This window comes from Phaethon aethereus, assembly GCF_964289735.1.
Source record: "Phaethon aethereus genome assembly, chromosome: 2".
Lineage (NCBI taxonomy): Eukaryota > Metazoa > Chordata > Aves > Phaethontiformes > Phaethontidae > Phaethon > Phaethon aethereus.
In genome coordinates, this window is record NC_138582.1 from 30,893,334 (window position 1) to 30,917,198 (window position 23,865).

Genomic DNA, 23,865 nt, shown 5'->3' on the forward strand with positions numbered 1-23,865 from the left:
AATAGTATATTCTATTCCAGCACTTTGCGGCAAATTTTGCAGATCCTTGAATACTGAGTGATGTTACAAGACTCATTAAAACCTACTCAAGAAAAATATGTAGTTAATATGGACCTGTCTGCTCTAATCACTTGTTTATTGCATATTGTCTCAATGTATTTCTTCTCAGTTTCAGGGTGTGAATTCAAAAGAGCAGTGACTGCCTCTTGTCATACATATATACAATACCTCAAACTACACAAGATTATAAAAACAGGGCTTATATATTGTGGTTTTCAAAACATCCTGAGGATATATTTTTATTGTTTAATAAACATTTATTGTCACTGCATTGACAACCTCACTGGACAAAACTGACTCTATCCTGGGATTAGGAGCAACACAGCTACACCATGTTAGTACTGAGCTCTGCTGAGAATCTGGGTCCATCAGCTTAGGCAACGTAGCTACATTGCTTTGAGGTCTGAACTAAAGTGAGCATCCTGAAGAGCTCAATGCTGGATGAACATGACAGCTTGGGGAATCACTACACTCTAATCCACCCTGTGACGGGGTCTTACCCGAAATGGCTTTGGTTTGTGTTTTGGAATAGAAAATAGCAAGACTTGTGGTCTAAAATTAGTCAGGCATCCCTGAAAAGTTTTGTCATTGTACCTCTCACTGTTTGGTATGGAGCCATGACGCCTTCAGACATGCACCCGTTGCACTCATACCTTTAGAAAGTTGGTGGTTGGGGAATCTCATGGCCTGAGTGGACCATCGATGGCATCAGGGCAGCACAGCCCTTTAGCATCGTACTGAACGGGGAAGGGGGGACAGCAGTGGAGCGTCCAGTTGCCAAACAGACTTAAAATGTATCAGACACTGAGTGTAAGCAACTGCCACCGGGTGCGAGGTGACTGCATGTGTTTGGAAGAGGAGGCCTGTACTTTCATCACTGCTTGTTTCTACAGTATTAGGTTTGACAGAGCTGTTGCTTGCAGGGCTTTTCTTTGAAGAGTTAGAAAATCCTAACATTGTAGTTTAGTGAGTGATACTCTTCTATAAACTATCTGGACTTCTATAAATATTGCTGAGTCTATGCAGGCCATTATTATACAATTTCCCAGGGACATCTCTAATCAGAGTCTACCCACCCATGTCAATTAGGACACATCCAACCCTTAGAAATAGCAGTGGAGATATCATAAATCATTCTAGAACACATGGAGTTGGCAGACAAGTGTGAGACAAGATCAAAAACTGTGCAAAATGAACAGTTTGCAAGTAAACGTGGTTCTCTCTTTCCCCCATGAAAGTGCTGGCTGAGTATCTTACAATGACTTCAAATTAACACACTAGCCTCCTTTAATTTCTTTTTTTTCTTCTAAATAAATTTCCCTTTAATCAGATCTGCCTACTTGTAACACAATTACCTGTAGTGGATCATCTTCTGTTCCATGACCAAAGTGGTCTCTTTTTTTCTCATTAGGAATTCAGAAACAGTTTTCCAGTTGAAACAGGTCTGAATGTGATGTTAGAATGGGTGTTGTTTTAAGTCTGCAGTGGAACATTTGCAAGACCTAATTATAACCTCTTAATCGGAGCAAATAGTGAAGGAGAACAGAGGTCAGGAAGAACTGGATGGTTCTATTCATCTTTATCTTAATTGAACTCACCATTCAGGAAACGGATCATGAACGCCAGGGAAACTTTTCTTTATTTCTGGGTTGGCCTTTATATATATGTCTTCCTTGAAAAGGCTATCCATTGCGCAAGAGTCTAACTGCAAAGTGTGAATTTGTGATAAGCCCATGTACCATTTTATGTGCCGGAGGGGTGTTTTTGTGAGGATTTTAGGGTGTGGTTCTTTAAGTTGGTTCACTCAAAAAGAAAGAAAAAAAAAAAAACAAACCACCACTGTTTCCTGGGAGACCACCCAGGTAAGACATACAGCAGGCTCTTCCTGTACACTGTGTATATGACTTATGAACACCAGCTTGCGTTGTCTGGCTGAATACAGAAGTACTTCATATTCAGCAAAGGCAAACATATGGCACTGGCAATATTCCAGGTAAACAGGCGTGTGCAAACAAGGTGATAAATATATGGCTGATGTTGTCTTTGCTGTTACTTATTATTTATGGAATGAAACTTTATTGCAGCAATGGTTAGAACTTCACAGGCATTTCCAGGTTTTTACCCTAGCCATTCGGCAGAAGTTTGCATTCTCTGTCACGTGTCAGCCTGGATACCACCTAAGCTGCACAGGTACCAATGAGATTGCCAGTTAATAAGACCTAGTATTCAGGGTACCATAGCTGTCAAGATACGGGTTTAAAACTTGAAAATCTGGGGCTCTCATAGTTTAGTTTTTAATTTTAGGAGTGCCATAACATGTAAACATTAGGCAAAGAGCAGGGTTGCCACCTCCAAGAGCAAGTTCTGGCATATATGCATATATCCAGGAAAGAGTTTAATGTTTGTGACTCCTAACAAGCACTTTGCTCCAGCTCCAGCAAAAGGGTGCTACCTGCTGAAATAAGATGGGTCATATGCCAGTAAGTCTCCATTCTTGGAGATACTCAGATGCCATCTGGGCATGGTCCTGGGCAACCTGCTCCAGGTGGCTCTGCTTGAGTAGGGGGGCTGGACCAGATGACCTCCAGAGATCGCTTCCAAACTCCGCCATCCTGTGATTCTGTAAGGTGTTTCCTCTTGGCTTGCTTCAGCAGCTTTAAGCCACAATGTATTGGATCTATAATTCTAATTTTAGAGGTGTAACCTCCCTTGCATTGTTTAGGGGACACACATGTAGCAGTCAGGCCCACAGGTGACACAGTCAGAAAAGAGAATAGAGAAAAGAATAGAAATAGAAAAGAACAGAAAATAATATAAATAAATAAATATAAAGAATAGAAAATAATAGAAATAGAAAAGAGAATAGAGTCAGAAAAGTATTCAAACCACTCAACATGAAGAACCTGAATTAGTCAGCATAGTCGTTGTAGGAAGAGGTAAGTACCTTTGTAGTTCCATTCCAAAAAGCTGAACTTAGAACAAATGACCTGCGGCAAAGGACCACTTTCTTTTTCTATTTTGGGGTTTGGTGGGTTTTTTTTTTTTTGGTGGGGAGTGTGGTGTTTTAAATGGTGTTTTAAAAGCTTTTCAAAGGAGGAGATTTGACAGAGTTTTCTAAAGATGTTTGTATGTACCCTGGGAAGGCTTCGTTCCCTTCTCACGTGTTTCAAGATCCCAGGAGTTTCACAACCTAACCTGCCCAAGTGATAACTTATAAATTACAAAGTGATCCCTGATGGGCTAGGAAACTCATGATAAATTGCTTTAAAAACTAGGACCAGAATCCAATGACATGAGCGATTTGAAGATGGCTTGTCTCACAACAGCCAGGAGCCTGAGAAGGAGAGTAACCCCTTATGGTATTGTTTGGAACCTGTGTATCTAGAACAGATTTATATTTAGGTATCTACTGCATATGTGTTCATGAAAACACAGGAAATCAGCTAGTAAGAATCCATCAATGAAAGTTACTGGAAGCTATTGTCTGCCTAGCAGTATTTCTGTTAAAAAAAAAAATCTTCTGTTGAAATCATTCATATGATACCATACTGTGAGGCTAAAAAGCAAATGCTGGGGACAGTCTTGAAAGTTTTGGTCTAGTTGGAAAAACAGGTTGAATAGATGTTCTGCATAAAGATGAGGCACCTTGCTTTTGGGCTGTCACATAAGGGCAATGTTTAAGCAACTGCTTTGGAGAAGCCCATTCTTCAGTATGATTTTGTTCAAAATTCATGTGAGGGGATCTTTTATTATGCAGTCAACTTTGATAATAATTTGTAGTAATTGCTCAAAACTAACACTTCCTTCTGTTGTCTATCAGGGAGCTACTTAGAGAAAATTTTCCCAGGTTTGCATTCATCTTCAGTGTCACTGAAGCCAATTCCCAAAACACTATATGTTTAGTAATTACGTTCAATATGCAATGATGCAAACAGATTAGCGTCTCCTTTGCTGAATTAAAATAACAGCATGGAAGCAAAAATATAAGTGTAGATTTATTAGAGAAGTTATCTAAAATACAATATTATTTTCCTCTTTAACTTAGAGCATATATTATTTCAATGAAAAGATATTTTGTATTATTTCTATGGTAATAACAACTTTTAAAGATAATACTTAATTTAGGACATTTTTAATTAAAAAAATCCAACACTACCATTAAGACATAATCAAGGCTGTTGATAGCATGGGTAAAAATGTAAAACAGTCTCAAAAATATTTACATGTCAGTTTCTTAAAATCTAAGAAGTCTAATTCTCAATATTCATTTTGCTTTACTTTCCTAAAATACTTTTTTTCCTAAATCATACCTATATTCTGTATTCCTGTGCTTTTCAGAAAGCTTCAAGTTATCGTTAGTTACGTTTACTATCACACCTGTGGATGAGGTTTCTTAAAATGGCTTATTTCACTATCACAATATCCTCTCCCAACATACTGTTATACCAAAGTGTCAGTTGCAGTAAGTCACCAAAATGCACACAGCCACCACCTCCCCATGCCTGCCCCAACCCCACAGCTTAGGAACCCTTTCCTATTTGGCCAAGAGCATTTCACATTTCATTAGCTGGCATTTTAGATGCAGAGCGAAAGAAAGAATAGATCTAGGAAACAAGATGTTGCCAGAGCACACATAGCAAAGGTTTGATTTGTGCTTAGCAAAAGGGGCTCCTCACAAACACAGCAATTTCTAACACACTCAGTGCTGAGGTTACTGGAAGGAAGCTCTGACTTCTCTGCTCTTCAAAGGCTGACATGGGCGCCAGTTGTCCACCATATGGCACACGGGCTCATTCTCAGCACTGAAGCAAAGGCCACGGAGTTTGCACATCTGTGGAAAAAGACACAAACATCCTCAAATGCATACTCTTGTTTCAGCAGGACTATTTGAATTATATACACCTTGGGCCTGAGCCAGAGGTCCAACTCAAATTTTCACCAGCGCTAATGGTCTAGAGATGGCATCACCACCCATGTGTGTCTCTGCACTTCATCCACATTTCCTGCCCCTGACACAGGCTCTCCTATCCACAAAATTTCCTAGCATGAAGAACTAAGAAAGCACAGAAATCAAGGACCTAGAAATAGATTTTCAGAATTCTGTGGACAAAGAGCTGTTTGTCCTTGATCCAGATCTGAAATTAATCCCTTTCAGAATCCTTTGCAAGTTGTACTGTTTTGGTTTTTTTTTTGAAAATAGGGTATTTTAAATCCAGTTGTAATTAAGAAAAAAAAAAAGACCTTATCCTTGTGTCAAAGCAGCCCAATTAATTCAAGATATCTTGATTTTCAAATACTGACATCAATACAAGCGTACAGTAAGGTTTTAGTGTTTGTTCCTAAAGTAAAATTGGTTGCACAGTCTGATGTACTAAAAGCACCTTGATGTCTAAGAGGGCATCTCCAAAACTATGATGACGACTGTGCCAAAACAATAAACCACCCCAAATGTGATCTCACAGAGTCAGCTGGAACTGCTGACAGAAATATGTAGGTGGGATACAGGATTTTTGGCCTGCATGCCAGGCTTTCTCTCATTCAAGGAGGAAGGCCTCCAGCAGTGACCAGCCCAGGAGAGGACTTTACCTTCAGGACCGACTGGAACAAAGTTCGGAGCTCAACCTGTGCCAGGAACTGCTGCGTCACTACAGCAAGTGATAACGGGCTCGCCACACCCTGATGTAATAGCCAGCTTTTACCTATCTTTGGAGAATCAATTCAACTAAACCCAATGTCAATACTCTGCTTTATGGTTTCTTGTTTTGATCAGCTTTGGAATGAAGAGGCAAGCTGCCACACACACTGTTTCGATCTCAAATCCATCTTTGAAACATCAATGGTAATATGGAGGGGCGTGTGTGGGAGAAACAAGTGGTGTCTTTTATCACTTGTAGGTGTTTAAAGTAGGTGTAGTAGGAAAAACAACTCTATTTTGGTGAATAGGCTCCTGCCCTATAATAAAACCATATTTGCAAACCTCAGATTATCAATAGCAATACCAGTAGTTTAAAATAAGTAAATAGTGTCAACTTTAATGCTCCCTTGCAGTTTATTAATGGTAATCATTGCTATACTTATAATTTCCAATAGTTCTTCCTTGTCATTTAATCTATCTTTCATTACATTAAGTCCCACAACAGCTCATTTGCACTCTTCACATCAGCTGAATAAAACCCCTAGAGTTAGCATAGTCTATATTGTTAGCATGACTGCCATTGATAAAAGGGATTTAAGAGTTTGAAGGGTAAACTAAAGCCCTTCAGGACTAGTTTATATTTATAGGCTTTAGATTCTGTTTATATCTCCCAAGTACACAGATGAGAACCTGAGAATGGAACCTTGCCTCTGTGTAATTTCATTAATGGATGGTGCAGAAAGCTAGGGCCAGGAGCGATTTAACCTGCATGAGCTCCTTCCTACTAGGAAGACTCAAGCTGCTCAACAGAATAAAGGATTTTTTTCAGGCAGCAGGCTTCTGGAATCTGCAAGTTTTCTCTCTTCCAAACAATGCAGTTTTGTTAGGATTGCCACAATTCTGCGTGGGATTTCCCAGTCTGTTCTGTGCTGAATAGTCCTTATAAAATGAGCTCTGCATCCTGGAAATGCTGGAAGATCGACAAACCAACTACAGATCTATGGTGTGAGACTGGATGCAGAATACATGCTCTTCAGATGCTTGGTAAACCCGGTAATTTTCAGGGCAAGCATATCCAGATAGGTGATGTGCACATGTACATGCTAGACTAACTCTGCATGTGCAAGTGGTCCTTTCATGCATGCTACAAATTTCTCAGACTTTTACCACATGGTAGGTCTAACCATGTTTCCAGAAGCCTTGATTATATTTAAAAAAAACCCCAAATTTTCCCTGGACTGTGTCCAAATGGAGAACAGCCTTACATTTTACAGCACACATAGAAGCAGAGTCCTACCAGAAGAGGATAACCACTTCAGATATGTATTTTTGACATGTGATGTTAGCTAATACCCTGCATAACTGCACATGTTAGCTAATACCCTGCATTACTCTGCAGCAACATAAACTGCCACTTCAAAGATCACCAGGAGGGCTGAACCAAAGAAATCAATACGACACCAGTATGCATCTACTGGCACCATCCATTGGAGACCTACCTGCTCAGGGCTGACAGTGATGGGCTCCTTCAAAACATGCCAGATCACACACTCGAGCAGTGGAGGAGTGGTCAGTGAGCCAGGGTATGTCCAATAGTCCCTACATGCAGGAAGCAGTCCAGTAGGATCAAAGTTTGTGAAGGAAGCTTGTTTTCCCTACAATAAAGAAAGTAGGTTGGGCTAACATCAGGGGAGAGACCACACACACATGCTGGGCTTGCAGTAGTAAAATCTCCTACGGGGAGTTCCATGTTTGGAGAAAGGCAGAAGTGGTGTTTGGCATGAAGTGTTGAGTGCCTCCCATAGTACTTTTGGGATTAAAGACTTTCAGCAACAGATTTCTTACAAGACTTTCAAGACATCGTTTCTCATTTCAAACGTTGAATTCATGCTCTTTGCTCCTAGAGATAGGATTTGGCCCTGCTTCGAAGGAACAATGAGATTTCAGATGCCATGTACACTGATTGTACTGGAAATATAGAACCTGGGAGATCTGTTGGGAGATTCCGTTGCAGTAAATGGCAACATTCATTTACCTCAAAGGGAGCCTGATGACAAAGGAGAGCGTAGTCTCATTCTTTACCTTTCCTGTCCACATTTCTCATTGGCACAGGCCTTTACTCACTATGAAGGTACCTAATTACCCAGTAAGTCCTTTTAGTTTCTTATTACTCAGCTCATTAAGATCACATACACGCTTCACACAGTATGTAAAATACAGGAAGGCTTTTTCTCCTAAAAGCTGTATTTCCTGATCAACATTCTTATCTGGACTCTCTCTAGAAACAGCCAAAAGATGCATGCCCTCTTGGAGGAAGGAAATTTATCCCACAGATGCAGAGATGAGGGGAAGTGCCTTTTGCATCTGTCACCACTGACTAGAAAGGGCACCTAGAAGAGTAGTTTAGATTAGGAAGATGAATCCTACCCTACAGGTTTAAATGCAGATAAAAGACAGAGAAATGTAGTCAGAGATACAAAATTATCACCGTTTGTAGTATTCCCTGCCCTCTACCACAACTTAATTTGAATCTCTTTTGCATTTAGGATTACAGGAGCATCAGTGCAGATGGCAGGAAGGTTTGTTTTACTTTTATACATGCAGCAGATTGGGAAGAAGTAAAAAAATCCACTTTCTGAAGAAGACAACACAGCACAGTTATGATTGGTGTCATTCAACACAGACAACAAATATTACCTTGGTTTGAATGGAGTTCAGAGCATCCACAACTTTCTGTATTTCAGGCCTGGCATTTCCTACCTGTAACACAAACCATAAGAAAACAGCCATGCATTCTCATGATACCTTTAGTTTTCTGTTACAGCTCTCAAGGAAACATTGTATAATACATTTTCCCAGCACCATTTCATTACGTAACAGCAGTATTACAGCAAAAGCGACTGGAACCGTCTCTGTAAAATCTTGCCAGTTGACAGTCGGCACAAATGGGTCAGCCAAGGACACTGGACAGAATAAAGTTATTTTCATTTACTGTGTGTGGATTTATTTTTGGACTTGAGCTGTTCTTTTTTTCATAGAAGTCACCCTCCTAATAAAATACAGTGAGTGCGGGACAGAGTGCACACTGCTGGGGCACAATCACCTTCTCCAACTAACTATGAAGACAGTTCAACTAAGACAAAATGCTCTGGACATTTAGCAATGACAGGAAAAGGAAAATAGTTGTTATTTAGGCTGGTCCTACTGCAGATTCATACACACATAACTGTGTCAGTTACATACATCACCTTTCACTGGTAAGAGTTATGGTAGTGTCACCGTTGTGATGTGTGCTGCTATAGGGCCATCACAGTAATGGCAACATACTCCATTGCTGGTGTATGATTTTTTATATGTGGGGAAAGCCAAGAATTTGGAGCACCATCTAATTTGCTACGAGTTTATGCAGTATAACATAATGCTGCTTTATTCTATATTTTAGGCTCTTAGGTCCCCCTGCAACACAATGAACATACTGGACTCATCCAAATAATACAAAAGAAAAAGTTTAACTAACCTTCATGAAGATGCCTACCACAGCTAAACCATCAGGATGCTTCACAGCTTCAGCAAATTTACCATATTTTACGTTCCAGTGAACAATATGGAGCTAGGAGCAAGAAAACAAGGAGCGCTATGAAGATGCTATTCCATCCACAATATTTTGCAAATGAAGATGCAGGGAAATAATTTGTTAAATATTAAGAGCAGATGGTGTTTTACTGATGAGATTTAAAAATTTTTGTGTACAGTTAAGAATTTGTTGAATCATTCATCTACTTTCAAGTTTCATTTATGCAAAGAGATTTCTGTCTTGCATTTAATTTTGCTTCTCACTCTTATTCCCAGATGAGCTTTAAATGCAAACTGTGGTTGTATCATTCTGCTTTTAATCTCGTGAAACTCCTGTTACCTTCAACATGAGTTTTTCCTGCATGCAGCCTGCAGGATTTTGATATAGTATTTTAATGCTATGTATCCTGGAGTTCTTACCAACACTAGAAGACATGATTGTCCAGTGTCAGGAAGAAGAGCCATTAACTACAGATCTCACCTGCAAATGAGTTGAGCAAGTAATTATGGTACTGTGAACAGATGTAAGGCAATGGCAAGTTTCCTGGATAAGACAAAAGCTACTTTATCTCATGGAAAAAGCAGCAGAGCCAATGAATTTGTGGGGTCATTTCTTTTATCCGTCAATGCAAATCACAGGTTTGTTCAGTCAATATGCATTTATGAATGGGTTAAAGTCTGTCACAGCATCCGGAGGCAAATTTCTAAACAAAGGACAAGAAAAGGTGGGATGTGAGGCACTAAAGTCACTCCATTTCTGTAATGGGATTGTAATACAGAGTCTTAAGTGATCCACGGGACATCTGGAGTCTTAAGGATACTACAAATAGTGCCTGCAAGGTCTCACTTTGCTACCTGCCCTCTTTACAGCTCCCTTTGCTTCTTTGCTACCGAAAGATGAAAGGGTCTGCCCCCAAATTATTCTGTTGTTTATCTAAATGTCTCTGATGTTAAAAATTGAAGTCAGGAAAAGGGGTGTACAGCATGTACAGAGGTGCTACGACTCTATTTCTTCATAATTTTCATGAGTCATCAAGAAAGCAGGGAAAAAAAACATGGATAATTAATGTGGTTTTTTCTGCTTCTGTAGTCTCTTTGACGTGAAGTAGGTGAAAAAAAATATTACAAGAATCCTCCAATTCTAATCTCTACTATTGCAGGGATTAGGTCCTGGGATGGCATTATACCCGTATCTTCTATTGGTAACCCCCACAATCTCTTGCCCTATGAAGATTTATAGAGAAGCTGCTACCATGGTGGAAAATTAATTAAAAAAAAAAAAATCATTACACACAAAAGACTGGAGAAGGTAAAGCGTATCCTACCTCTGCATCGTACTTCATACCATCCACAGTGTGCTCAGACCCTTGGCCCTCACAGGATCCCCAGTGAATGTGAAACTGTGCCAGCCTGTAGACTCCATCCAGCGCTCCTCCTTGCAGCACTGCAAAGCAAAAAGCCTCCATTAGCATCTCCAATAACCTTTGCTATCGAGTCTCATTTCACACCGGAACATCCATCTCGAGTCTTCCAAGTGAATTACAGTTCATTGCTCTGCATGCTGCCATGCTACTCCAGATCATCCTCAACGGTACACTGCTGCAATATGCCACAATCAGTAATAAACCTGTAAAACCGTAAGTGACTTTGCAGTGGGTGTCTCATTAGCAATTTGACAGGCATGCTAATATTACAGGTGACAAGGGGAGACAACTTTTCTGTCACCAAATAAATAAAAAAAGGCCAAGAATGGCCTTTGTAAGAGGCCCATGCAGAGTTATTCTATGAAAGTACACTTGAAGACCAAATCATCTTTCACTTACTCAGGTACTTAGTCCCTTCATTTTAGACACTTTATCTATTTAGGCCTTAATCCTGCAAATCCTGTGGTGGATTGGATTGCGTAAAATGCTTTTGGTTCCAAATTAAACCTAAACACCTGTTAGCCATGGGTTGCAGCAAGATGAAGCACTAGGCACAGTGCAAGTCATTGCAGAGATGTGAATTCAAATCTCTTGTCCCTCTCATCCTTTACTCCTCAGAATGAGTTTTTAAAAATGGTGGTGAGAATGGCAATGCCGGCAGAGGTAGATTTTTTTAAAAATATAGATTGGAAATGAGGTGTTTAGTTATGCTCTCCACTACCTGACATTACTGCTGCTATGTGACTGCTCTAAGTGGAGTGCCCAGCCACACTTTCAATTATACGAGTTCCCCTGAGCTCCCTCATTCTGCTTGTTAGTTTTTAACCTTGTACTTAAACTGTGACCAATCACCATTATGATCTGCAGGATCAAGCCCTATTACTGCAAAATGCTCAAGGCACAATGTCTCCTCCAGTGCAGCATAAAGCACAGAACAATAACAAATAGTTCTGTTAAATAGAGCCATTTATATAAGTTATTAGAGCAAGGTTTCACACTGGTTTGTGGTTTGGTTGGGGGTTTTTTGCTAAGCATCTCAATTCACAATTGAATATTTAAGATGTTAATATTTAAAAATAAAAAATATTTTTAAATCTAATTTGAAGTGTTATATATCTTAGAGATCAATTTCCCTCTATATATACGCATACGTATATATACATACAATAAAGTCACAGAAGAGTGTTGACATTAGATATTACAGGTAAGTGTGCTCTGTGTAGGTGCCACAAACAAAATGGTTCCTTGGAGTAAAGATGCTTTCCTCTCAGTCCGCAATGAGTCTCGACATTATCACAATACGTGCATGTGTGAAAACATACATCAAATGCAGATAGGAAAAGGTTACTGCCTGTTCAGGTTTGAATAATTCTGATCATATGCAAGCACAGACAACAACAGCCGTGGATACTTGGCAATAGGGTGAGAAGCATTTGACTAAAATACTGGAATACATGGAAATTAAATACAAGATTTATATAAAACACATTATTTTCCACTGGTGTGCCTTACACATGCAAAATTTGGTTTCAGTGGACAAATTTAGCATTTGCCTGGGGCTCCTGCTTTGGTAAATATATTTAGAAGTCTCCCAACATGTATTTCTATTCGGAAAATGTGAATATATGTTCTACTGTAGTTTTTGTAATTTCCCATACCGTAGCCAACGCTGAACAGCCAGCAGACCAAGACTTGCCCTACCTATTGCCAAGCTATGCGATACAAAGAAGAATGGCTACTTAAAGTAATGAAATAGGAATATATCTTATTCTACCTTTATGTTTCTGCATATGCTAGTTGCCAAGAAGCGTAACAGTTTCAAGCACAGGACTAAAAACCAGAATTTTTTTTTCAGAATGGCGACTGTGAATGTGCATTAGTTCCTTTTGAAAATGAAGTAATTGGTTGCTATGTCTTCACAGATGCAAAATCATTTAATCCACACAATATCATGTTTTATTTAAAAATGATGCCATGGGAGTTGCAATGTTTCTGTTTCAGTTCCTTTGGCTAATGGACTTGCTCGTTGCAGGTACAAATGGACTGAGGTTCCATCATTCCTCAACCTCAGAAAGCACTAGCGCAGCACAGGTTAATCTGCCATTATTAATCAATGGAAAGCATGCTGAAAAGCAGAACCATGCAATCTTCTTAAATCCATTTGTAGTATTATTTCTCTACACAGTTTGCTATAGTCTCGTAAAACTCAAAAGATGCAGAAAAATTTCTTTGCAGTTTTTGCTTACTTTTCTCATTCTGTGGTTCTCAAATCCAGCACTAGTTTATTTTGACTCACAGCAGAGCATTCAAAGAAAGTAATAATTAGATTAGTGTAAATGAATACAAATTCAGCAGGCTTAATTACAGAACAGCCCTTCTTATTCTAGCCTACATTAAGCAGTTATTTTTTAATACTTCTCAGACTTTCCAAAGAAGTAAAATTTAAAATTAAACTCAAAAGGCAAAGTAGAAATGTTAGAGTCTCATTTTTTTCAGCACAAGTTTTTTTTAAGCATGAATAAACACCACCTGCTTTTGCAAAGTAAAAGTTCATCGAGAATCAGAGCAACATTCACACCTAAAACTTCTCTGTCCCATGTAACATGAATATCAATTCAGGCCACATTGACAATAAAAGTCCAACCTTTCCATCCCCTTTTTTTGAGGGATGGGGAAATTCTGATCCATATTTGAGTATTTCATCATTAGCTCCCTTCTTTTTTTGAAACCTTTTTTTTTTAACCTTCCTTTTGAAATTAGTATTAGTGTACACCACCCTGGAAAGCTGTGCTCCCTTTTGTTATACAGCACAGCTTCAGTTGCAAAGGGAAGACACCACCAGCCAACCTGGAAAACACATTCTTTTCTTACAGGTTCATCCTACTCAACGCAATCAATGTCAGTAACCTGGTCTCCATAGATGTGTAACAGCCCAACAGGCGACAGCTTGAAAATGCAATTTTTTTTTCTATTTGACAGCTATTTGAAATGTTACAGTGAGACAAATTTGGAGTTACTTTGCTTAGATTAAAAAATGTTAACTGTTCTCAATGTTCTACTCTTTACTGGAGAAGTTATACGTTAGTAACATCCAGTAATTATATTGCACTGCTATTAAATGATCTCATAACATTTTCTAAATTAGGTGAACATCAGTATTAGCAGTGCTAATTTGGAAAGTCAAATAACCACATGAACTGTTTCATTTACGTCTGTGGGACTTCTTGGATAAAGAAGGTGAACTTGGTTTGTCTCCATTACACTTTCTTAGGATATTTGGAAACACACAGAAATCAAAGGGCATTTTGCTGCATCTGGGGCAGCTGTTTGCTGAGGCCACACCACTTCACCATTCTGTGTAAAGGCAAGTCACTGGGTAGTTACCTTTCCCACATAGAACAGGGCAGCTTTGTAAAAAATACTGTGGGCCACTTCATGCCTTTTCTTCAGGAAGTGGCAGCATCCGCATCTGTGAATTTTTGCAGGAATACTATGGAATTACTGTTATTTAGTTACCTCCTATGGCATGTTCTCTCTATACAGAGCAGGAGACTAATAAATCTCACCAAGGCAATAAACCTGTCAAAGAAACAATCGAAATAGCTGAACTACCAAGATCGCTTTATGAGTTAGAATGAATTCCTTCCTGTCATACAAATTAGTGTGGTAAGAAAAATACTACTCCAAAGTTTGTTACTCTGAGAAAATGCAGAATGAGAAAATATTCTTCAAATGGAAATCACTGACAGCAAAGCTCCTTCCAGTAGGTGAAATAATGGATCCACTACAGCACAACAGATGTCTGGAGCTCCAAACTTGGGAAATTTAGTTCTAATTGAGATTCCACCAGACAAAAAACTAGCAGCACGAGATTTCAAGCATCTACCTTTGCGGACAGCCCTCTTGCACACACATTGCTTTGGCATAAAGCCAGCCATGATTTTCTGTCAGCCTACAGTAGATGTGCACATGTATATGACTTTGTAGGTACGTGTGTATGTAAATATATGCATAGTATATATATTAATGTTACTGTTTTGTAAGCTTTTGTGTATACACAGACATCTGTATGATAGAAAACAGGCCTTAAGGAGACAGAGTAAATGAAGCATTACTTGAGAAAAAAAATCTTGAGCACCATACACTATTAATGGCACAAAAAAGGCTCTTACAAGGATGCTCAGGGATTAGCCTTGTGCTCTTATGCAAGGATGGGCTTCCCCATCTGACAAACTGAAGAGTTCAGTTAGGGTGAGCTGTCACTCCTGTGAAACGTGGAATACAGAGCGTCACAATTTGTGAGATGTTTCTTTCTTTATGTTATCTCTTTCAGACACTCCTCCTAGGACGCTGTATCACGACAAGCAAGAAAGCAAGACAGCACGCAGGCATCTGACTGTAGGGATCATAATTGCAGAAAACATCTGTAATGGGTTTCACCAAGTGAAAAACTACGTAATTGGTATCTCATAAGAAAAAAAAAACCACAAACTACTCTGACCTTGCTAGAGGGTTAGTCTGATAAGGCAACAAGGATGTTTCACAGAGATAGACCAGAGTGAAACATCTGCCAAAACGCAGCAGGTCTGCAGACGTGTGTATCGGCAGCGGGTCAGTGATTCTGATTCACCTCAGCTGAACTATTTCATCCAGCCTGGGTAGCAGCCAGAGCGACTCCGACCTGCTTAAGGATACGAAGTCATTTAGGTTCCTAACTTTCCTCCCACTCCCTGTGACCAGTGGAGTTTATTTCTCATGTAGTCTCTTAAACGCAGATTCTCTGAGAGTCGTAAGGTGCTGTACTGGGTCCCCAATCAGTCTTCAATCCTTCAATTCCTTCACACCATAGGAGCTGACAGTGAGTGTGTAAGAACTGAGTTGGAAGCATTAAAATTCTCTTAAAAGTAACAATTGGTTTCATTCCTGATGGTAATAGCCATAATACTAATCTCAGTGACGACTCATAGTACTGAAAATTGTGTATTGGACATGGTGCTCATACCACGTTGAGATCTAATGAAGAATGAACAAACTTAAGGTGTGAGCATTGCGTCTAAGTACACAGCAGTCCCCCACGTCTATAAGTAAATGAACAAATATATCGGCTGGGAGGAGTAGTCATGGTGACATCTGGCACACGGCTTCATTACATCTTAAAAATAAACTCGTCTCAGTGGCTCTAGCTGATAACAGCCGACCAGTTTCTCCCCGTTTTCCACTAAAAGCTCCTCCAGAGGAAAAATTTGGAAGAAGGGAAGGAAGTTGTCATGATTCTTAAAACATGCAATCCATGTCAAATTTCTGCTCAGAAGTTGCATGTTAAAAAAAAAAAAAACCAAACAGAAAAATCACCAAACGTTGACATAAGCGAAGAAGGGCACTTTCAGGCTCTGCAAAGACATGAAGGCCTGAAACATGAAGGACTGATCTCAAGCCCTCTCATCTTCCTCTCCAGTTCCTGGAAGGACTAGACCTATTCTCAAGTCACGGGCTTACGTAGGCTTTGCAGCTTCTGGCCATCCCAGTTCACTAGAGGAATGACTTAATCACACACCTTCTGGGATCTCTGACTTTTTAGTCAAGCAGTGCACAAAAGTACTTGCCACACACGGGCAGGTCTCCGAATACTGTAAGCAATCAGTTCCCTGATTTATGATTCAGAAGGTCAGCACACGGCTCAGGGTATACTGTATCGTGGACCTTCAACCCACCACTGCATACTGATAACATGCAATATTCTAGCATAGCTAATGTTACATCTTCGGAGCTGGGAAGCCTAAAAATAGCCCAGTGGCAGTGACTTGGATTAAAAGCTGTGCTTTAAGGACAGCAGATCTGGGTGTTTCTTCCTCAGTTTACCTGCTGAGGCAGAAGTGTAGGAAAAGAGCAACAGTGGCACAACTTTCAGAGTAACTCACTGCCAACGAAGCAGTGCTAATGCACTGGATGTTGAACAACAAATATAACAAAATAAATTGGTTTGTTTACAGCAACTCATAATTCAAGACAGTTGAAGCTTCCTCATTAATATTTACAATTATAGGAAGAATTGGGCAACGTATTTGATTACAACAATTGAAAGTCTCCCGAGGGGTGTTAGTTCCAAGGTCAATACAGTATTTTCATTTCCCCCGGTCTCCTCACAATTTTAAAGTTCTACTATGACTGAATATCTGCAAAAGTATCAGATTTACTTGGGACTCTATCTTGGATTTCAGTATTACCTCTAGCTCAGCAACAATGAAGGAAAAGGAAGTAATTAAGAGACCCATCCACCAGCAGAAATTACCAATACTTTTAGTAATGTCTCTAGAGCCTTACACCATAGTTGCAATTCGCTTCTGTCAGATACTACAGCTAAAATATGGTATTTTAACATTCTTGTTATGGAATAAATTAATTGCTGATTGACTTCTTCCTTTTATAAGCTCACCATACACATGATCAGAAAATACTGATACAGTGCCTACTGGTGTGAGAATTTCCCATTTTAATTTCAGCTTTTAGGTGAATTCTGAAAAGTTTTCCTGGAAACATACACAGAGAACACATGGTAAGTATGTTACAAAATCTTCTTTTGGGTTCTTGAGGTTTTCTTGAGCAAAGTCACTTCCTGTGGCTTTACAGCTCTGAGAAGTCACTGTTTACTTCCATCTTTTAAAGTTAGTGAAACAATACACTTGTCCTCACAGCAGATTATAATATAAAGTGTTTAATATGATAAAATAAGTACCCTCAATGAGATACTCCTTTGCTATAAAGTTCCTAAAATAAGGTGCATTATTATAATTTAAAGGTTATCAGCACCATTTGCTTCACTCATATATGGAAGGTCAGGACCCCAGATACAAGAGTGGATGAACCTCAATTTGTAGTTTTATTCCTAGTGACACTTTTATCATAATGAATTTTTGCTTTTATTTAAAGTTATAGAAATTTTTAAAGACGAATGTCTACAAATATTTGAACTTTCACCATTATTAAAAGACAGTGGACATGAGAATTAAGAAAGCAACCGCAAGAACTGAAGTAGAAGAGAAACTAAGGAAGAGGAAGTTCACTGTTCACTTTCTACAGGCAAGTCCAAGAAAACATTCCAAAAGACTGCAAGCAAACAAGACAGAAGGCATCCTTTTATCTAAGAGAAAATCACGGAATTTCAGCAAACAAAAAAGTGTTCATAAACATGGCAATGCTGATTTGCGTATTTTCTTTCCGTAAACCGTTTCTAGCAACTGTGAAGTAAGAAAGGGATTCACTCTGGGAATTGACTGAGCCTTTAAGAACTGTATTCTGGAACAGAACAGCTGTCACATAGCCCAAGAAATTCAAAGGCTGTACTACAAGAACTGAAATAGAAGATTTGGGGGAAATTGCTTACGAAGAGTAATATGTAACCATATCTAATACAATTAACAAGGAAATTAGGTTCTAAAGCTATCACAAAACTTTTAACATCATTTCTCTGTTGAAACATCATTGTAAGAGAAAACTGTATAGATCATAGGCATAATTACAACCTGAATCAAGACTTATGTCTCTAAAGCTCCACCTATTAGCAAAGAGATCTTCTAAGACCACAGAAGAAAGCATTTTTTTCTGTGAAGATACACTAGTCACATAAATTGCACATAATTAACTTTTTAAACAAAGTTAAACTTTTATTTTATATCCCTACTATACTTAAGAACATAGATATGTTGGAATCATATGGAATATGATTTTTAAAAAATCCTATTTTTTCTTTTAGATTTTTAATTTTTCACTGATATGGGCAGAAGCTTTATACTACATATTCTTGTATGCACACACATAATGTAACAGATATACATTCAGGTGAAGGAGCTTTCTATTTGAGGGGAAAATATTTAAAAACAAAATTTTGAATATTCTGATATCTAGTTGTGATCAACAACATTCACATTACATATTTTCTGAATCAAAGAAGTAAATAACAACTACTTTCAAGAGTATTATCCAAACATGTATTTTAGCTTTCTTACCTATTTTTATTATACTATTACTACCTGTATTTTTTTATTGCGAGAACTCCCTGAAGAGCAGGAGTCAAATGGACATTAATACCTAGAACTGCTGTTCAATTTACTTCAGTGTCATTAGTTATGAGCCTGAAGATTCTAAATGAATGGATCTACTCCTTTGTTAATAATCTTCCAGACATGAGTAATTGCACACAATGATCTTATTACTTTATTTTGTGCCTACTACCACAGATAATCCATTACTCCATATGGGACAGCTCATAGGAGCACGCGCTATAGCCTGTGGGAAGTATTTACAGGATTTTGTTCTATTGTCTTCTGTAAAACACACCAGCACATCACATAATTTCACACAGTTTCTCCTTGTGACTGTTGCGTGATGTCTAACCAAGAATCTGATACGCACATTATAGTTAGTCTCAAACTCAGAAACGGGAGCGAATCAAGCACAGTCAAGTCAGACGGCTCTATTCTGTGTAAGGAAAGTAGGTTACCTAGTTAACTGCATACAAATGAAGCCATTAATTGTGCTGCCAGGTAGATTCTATGCACTGTAATTTTCAGTAGGAAGTGTGATACTGAAGCATCCACGCTTACCTGGCCTCATTGAGATCTGTTTAATGCTTTTTTTCCTAAAGAATAACCAGTTTCTGATTCACTAATAGAGCTACTGAGAATATTTCTACTTGCATCCCCTATCCTCCCACTCTGAAAGCTGTGTCACTCCGTATCTGTCAGAGGATCCCTGTCACAGATGTTCTGGTTCTGACTTTTTTCATAAAAAGGCATTCTTCCTACAGACATTTCTTTAGATTATTTTATGTTCCTGCCATTTTTTCCTCCCAAGTTACCAAATACAACCTAATTTTCACAGTCTTTCCAAGCTTATGCACAGACAAAGTGAATACATAATAGTTTTGTCATACTGTGAGGACCTGAACCTGTTTCCTTAGGGCTCAGTGAGAGCAGGGTGACAGTGAGAGCAGACTCACATGTATCTGGTGAAAACATAATCCCTTTTTTGGTACTCTGAATCATTTACCTTATTCCTCATTACACTCTTAAAATGAACATGCACTCAGCTCCTTCAGCTTCTCAGTGCTTCAGAAAAATAAACACTACAAAGTCAGAATACCTTTTCCCTTTTTTTTTTAAACCATATAAATGTTAATGTGGACGCTTTATGTAAATTAGACATGAACCATGATATATACATTATATCATGTACTTATATGACTGTGAACACTTATAGCTGACTATTTAATATCGTTCAGTATAAAGACAACAATTAAAATACAACGTCAAATTCTTAGTGCAATGCTGAATGTCTGTTATACTTTTATATTACATTACCTGCATAAACTCCACATTTTTAATAGGCATGGATCATTTGTTTTCAGCATTGGCTGAAACACTTAGGAAAAATAGGGCACTTGCTCAAGCAAGTTAAATCAGGCACTGTCTAGAGAAGGCAGTGACTTACAGCAGATTGTTTTTGCTGTCTAAATTAAAAATTGAGGCACATTCATTGTAGCTGGGTGATGATTTCTGCAAATTCAGCCATCTGAAAAGGTACAATTAAAGACAACCTACAAAACCCTTGTTGCAACTGCGGCCTGGAGTCTGCCTGTCCATCAATGTGGCCATTCCTTTTGGTAAGGATTACTGAAAGGTTTGCAGGATTCAGTGCTTAATTTCACCATACAGTATGATGAACAGTAAGATGCTGTGGAATGACTGCCTGCTAGCAAACTATGTAGGAATATGTCAGATATATTACCCTTATCTAGAAAGCCCAGCGTCAATAAATGTCAGGGATAATACTTGTTTAAATTGCAGAAGAACAAAGGTATTTTCTAATCATTCCTCTGTTTCTGTGCTAACCTGGGAGCATATTGGCTTCAGAAATATGAAATAATATTTTGATAACCAACAGAACTATTTCCAAACTATTTCTACTTCGAGTTGTTAACTGTAAGCCTTTGTTATTTTAAGGCAAATTTCTTCCTATGATGTATTTTGCCTCTTCTTTTAACCATTTTGTTGGTAGTTTATGATGATCTATGCCTAAAATTGTTCTTGTCAAATGATCATCTTTTTCTTTCCTCTCCGTAGCTAAGCTTTACCCAAGCCCTTCTGAATTAAGTACATGTAAAGCAACTCACTTCTTTGGAGTTTAGAGCAGGGCAGCTCAAAACTGCCCAGACAAGCTTAGTTTTCTGCTAATAGGAGCTCCGTATCCTTCTCGTCTAAAGGAGCCGTTTGGGGGGCTGAATCCTGACCTTACTGAAACCAAAACACTTTGGTATTTTATTGTATTTAAAAAACCTTATGGCCTCAGTAGACATGTTTGTAGGAGTTTCTCCCACCCCCGCCCCAGTGCACGAAGATGAGGTCTCACCTGACTTGTCAGAAGAATCGTCAAACTCCACGTTGAAGGAGTGCCCGTTGTTGACTATGTGTCTAGCTGTGCCGGCATCATAACTGAAGCTGAGAGGCTTCAGGGAGGAGTCGTACCTGGCGGACTTGCTGCTAATGGCAATAGGCGACTGGCGCTCTCCATTGGCGATGGGGAAGTGTTCGTGCCAGTGAGCGGGTCCTGCAAGAGAGCGTAAAGCAGCTCAGCGGGACGAGACACGAAGCTCGGGGGATGTAAACGACAACGCCTCGCTCCAGGACTGAACGCTGGCACCAGCCGTTCATCAACTGTCGCCTGTGTGGGCTGCCGGTACTGGCAACTCAGACGAGGGGAAATCCCACCTGGGGACCAAGGCAGGGACCCGGCAGTCCCTGAGCCCCGGAGGCTGAGGCTGGGGTTTTACCGGGGAGTCCTTCTAGAGGCTACCCCGTCCTGCTGGAGCAGCGCCCGGTCCGCCCCTCCTCCTTGCGCCGTTACCGAAGTAAAGGAACGGCAGGAAAGCAGGAGATGCTCCAGGCAAACCGGGCGGCGCGCCTGGCTCGCTGCTCAGGCGCAGGTGGCATCTCAAGGTTAAAAGAAAAAAAAAGGCCAAAAAAAAGGAAAAAAACCCGCCACCGAGTTCATTCCCGCTCGGGGCAAGGGCTCGGTGCGACACGCAGCGGGCGCGGGCCGGGCGCTGCTCCCGGGGACCCGCCGCAGGTGTCCCACACCGCGCCGGGGCCCCGCCGGGCACTCACCGTCCTGGCTGCCGTACCCCCAGTGGTGGGACATCGTGCGCGGCGCGGCCGTGTCCGCGGAAGCTGTCGCAGCGCCGTGGCCCCAGCGAGCTCTCAGGGGCTCTTATAGGCTCCCGCCAACTCCATGCCCTTCTCCGCGGCCGGAGGAAGGGGTGGGGAGCGCGGGCGAGGGCGGGGGGAGACTCCGCTGGGGGCGGAGAGACCGCTCCCTTATAAGCCGCGATCTGCCGCGGCCGCGGAGCTGCGGCGGGCCCGGCCGGCACCGCACCCGGCAGCCGGGCCGGGCGGAGCGGCCGCCGCCCCCCCTGGTCCTTCCCCTCCGCCGCCTTCCCCCGCATTGCGCACCTGCGGGCGCCCGGCCGCTGCGCGAGGCGCCGGGGGCTGCGCGGCGGGCGCCGGCGGGGGGCGGATGCGCGCGGCCGTGAGTGCGCGCGCGCGCGTGGCGGGGGGGGAGAGCGGCACCGCGATCGCTTGCTGCTCCCTGCCGGGGGTGGGGGGAGGCGCGGCGGCACTGGGGCAGGGAGCTCCGCGGGGAGCGGCGCGGGGGCGCGCCCGCCCCCTACCGCCCCGCGAGGGGTGTCTCACCGGTGCCGCGCTCTGGAGGGGATTAGCGGGTATTTGGAGGCGGAGATCTGCGCGCCTAGCCTAGGGGAGCTCCGGTCACGCTTCAGAAGGACCAGGACGCTATTGCTTGTCACTTGGCAGTGTATTTTTTTCTGCTCGCTTTCGGGGAAGAGCTGGGCTCGTATCCACTCCTCAACGTTTAGGAAATACATACTTACTGTGAGAGTGGTTCAGCCACCGCTCCCGAGGATGGACTTGCGAGCATAAAATTGAGCAATACATACTTCAGATGTTTTTATGTTGCTCAACGCTCTGGTGTTTTGTCGCAGGGCGGGAGGGATCAGACCTTGACAACCCTGTTACAAACGGCCCGATTCAGCCGAGTGCCGAGCCGGCTTGTCCTCGCGCTGCAGCGGGGCTGGCTGTCCCCGCGAAGCAACTGGGACCCGAGTGGGTGTGCGAACGTTCCTTTTTGAAGGCTTTTATGTGTCCTCTTGCCCTAAGCAATTTTTGGAATGAGAGTGACATAGTAAATGTAATATTAGTTTATCCTATTTTCTTATTAGGACGGTTTATTGAAATACGGTTTTAATTTTGTTCTGTTGTGGTCCGACCACAGGGGTCTAAATTCTGTGTCAGTGAGGTCATTGTAAATCTAGAATAACATCACCAGAATGACTCCATCATTTACATTCAGCATTGTAAGATGTGTGTCATTTGTTTTTATTTGTTAAGAGGGAGGAGAAAAGTCTATTCATACAATGTGGTTGCTTTGCTGATAGCAAAAGGAACCAGCTGGGAAATTGCTTATAAAAGTTAAAGGCATTTCTCAGACTCCTTCGAGTATAAGCAGAATATATTTAAAGCTTATTACTGATTAACACAGTGTGTGTCCCCTCACATTTTCATGCCTCTGCTCAAGATGATTTAGCGACCACAGAATGGAAATGGAAGACAACACTATTTACACCGAAGTTATTTAGAAGCTGCTGTGGTGTATGTGGTGTAGAACAGCAAATGGAAATGCACATTAGAAATTTATGAGAAATTCCTGTTTACTCATTATAGATACTTTCCAGCAATCACTTTTAAACTGCTGATTGTGCTGTCAAAGTGTATTGACAGACTCTCAAACACACACGTACACAAATCCATAGAGGTGAGAATCCTTGAAGAAAAAAGCAGAAAACATCCTTTTGTGTTGTAGGAAGGAATAAGATTTCTATACATTTCAGAAGGCTTCCTTCCATTTAATCTTACTGTAAAAAAAAAAAAATCAATTCAGCCTCATTCCTTTGCACTCTTGTATGTCAAGTTTCCACTGACGTCAAAGGGAGTACCACATAAAGGACAAGTACAGGATTAAGCACAACACAATGTTTGGCATGGAAGGCTTCCTCAAAGATCTGCTTAGAGTTCTTACCGGGGAAATGAAGCCAGTCAGCAGCAC

General features: G+C 40.8%; 1 protein-coding gene across 1 annotated transcript; it reads right to left on the reverse strand.

The window, feature by feature from the left end:
- Positions 1–4,036: 4,036 nt before the first annotated feature.
- On the reverse strand, positions 4,037–22,003 carry LOC309417133 (carbonic anhydrase 2). Its single transcript, XM_082014578.1, has 7 exons — positions 21,852–22,003; positions 21,097–21,294; positions 10,594–10,712; positions 9,213–9,305; positions 8,393–8,455; positions 7,195–7,350; positions 4,037–4,891 (listed from the first exon to the last, which is right to left on the reverse strand). The coding sequence occupies exons 1-7, from the start codon at positions 21,883–21,885 to the stop codon at positions 4,772–4,774; spliced, it is 783 nt and encodes a 260-aa protein (XP_081870704.1). The 5' UTR covers positions 21,886–22,003; the 3' UTR covers positions 4,037–4,771.
- Positions 22,004–23,865: the final 1,862 nt, after the last annotated feature.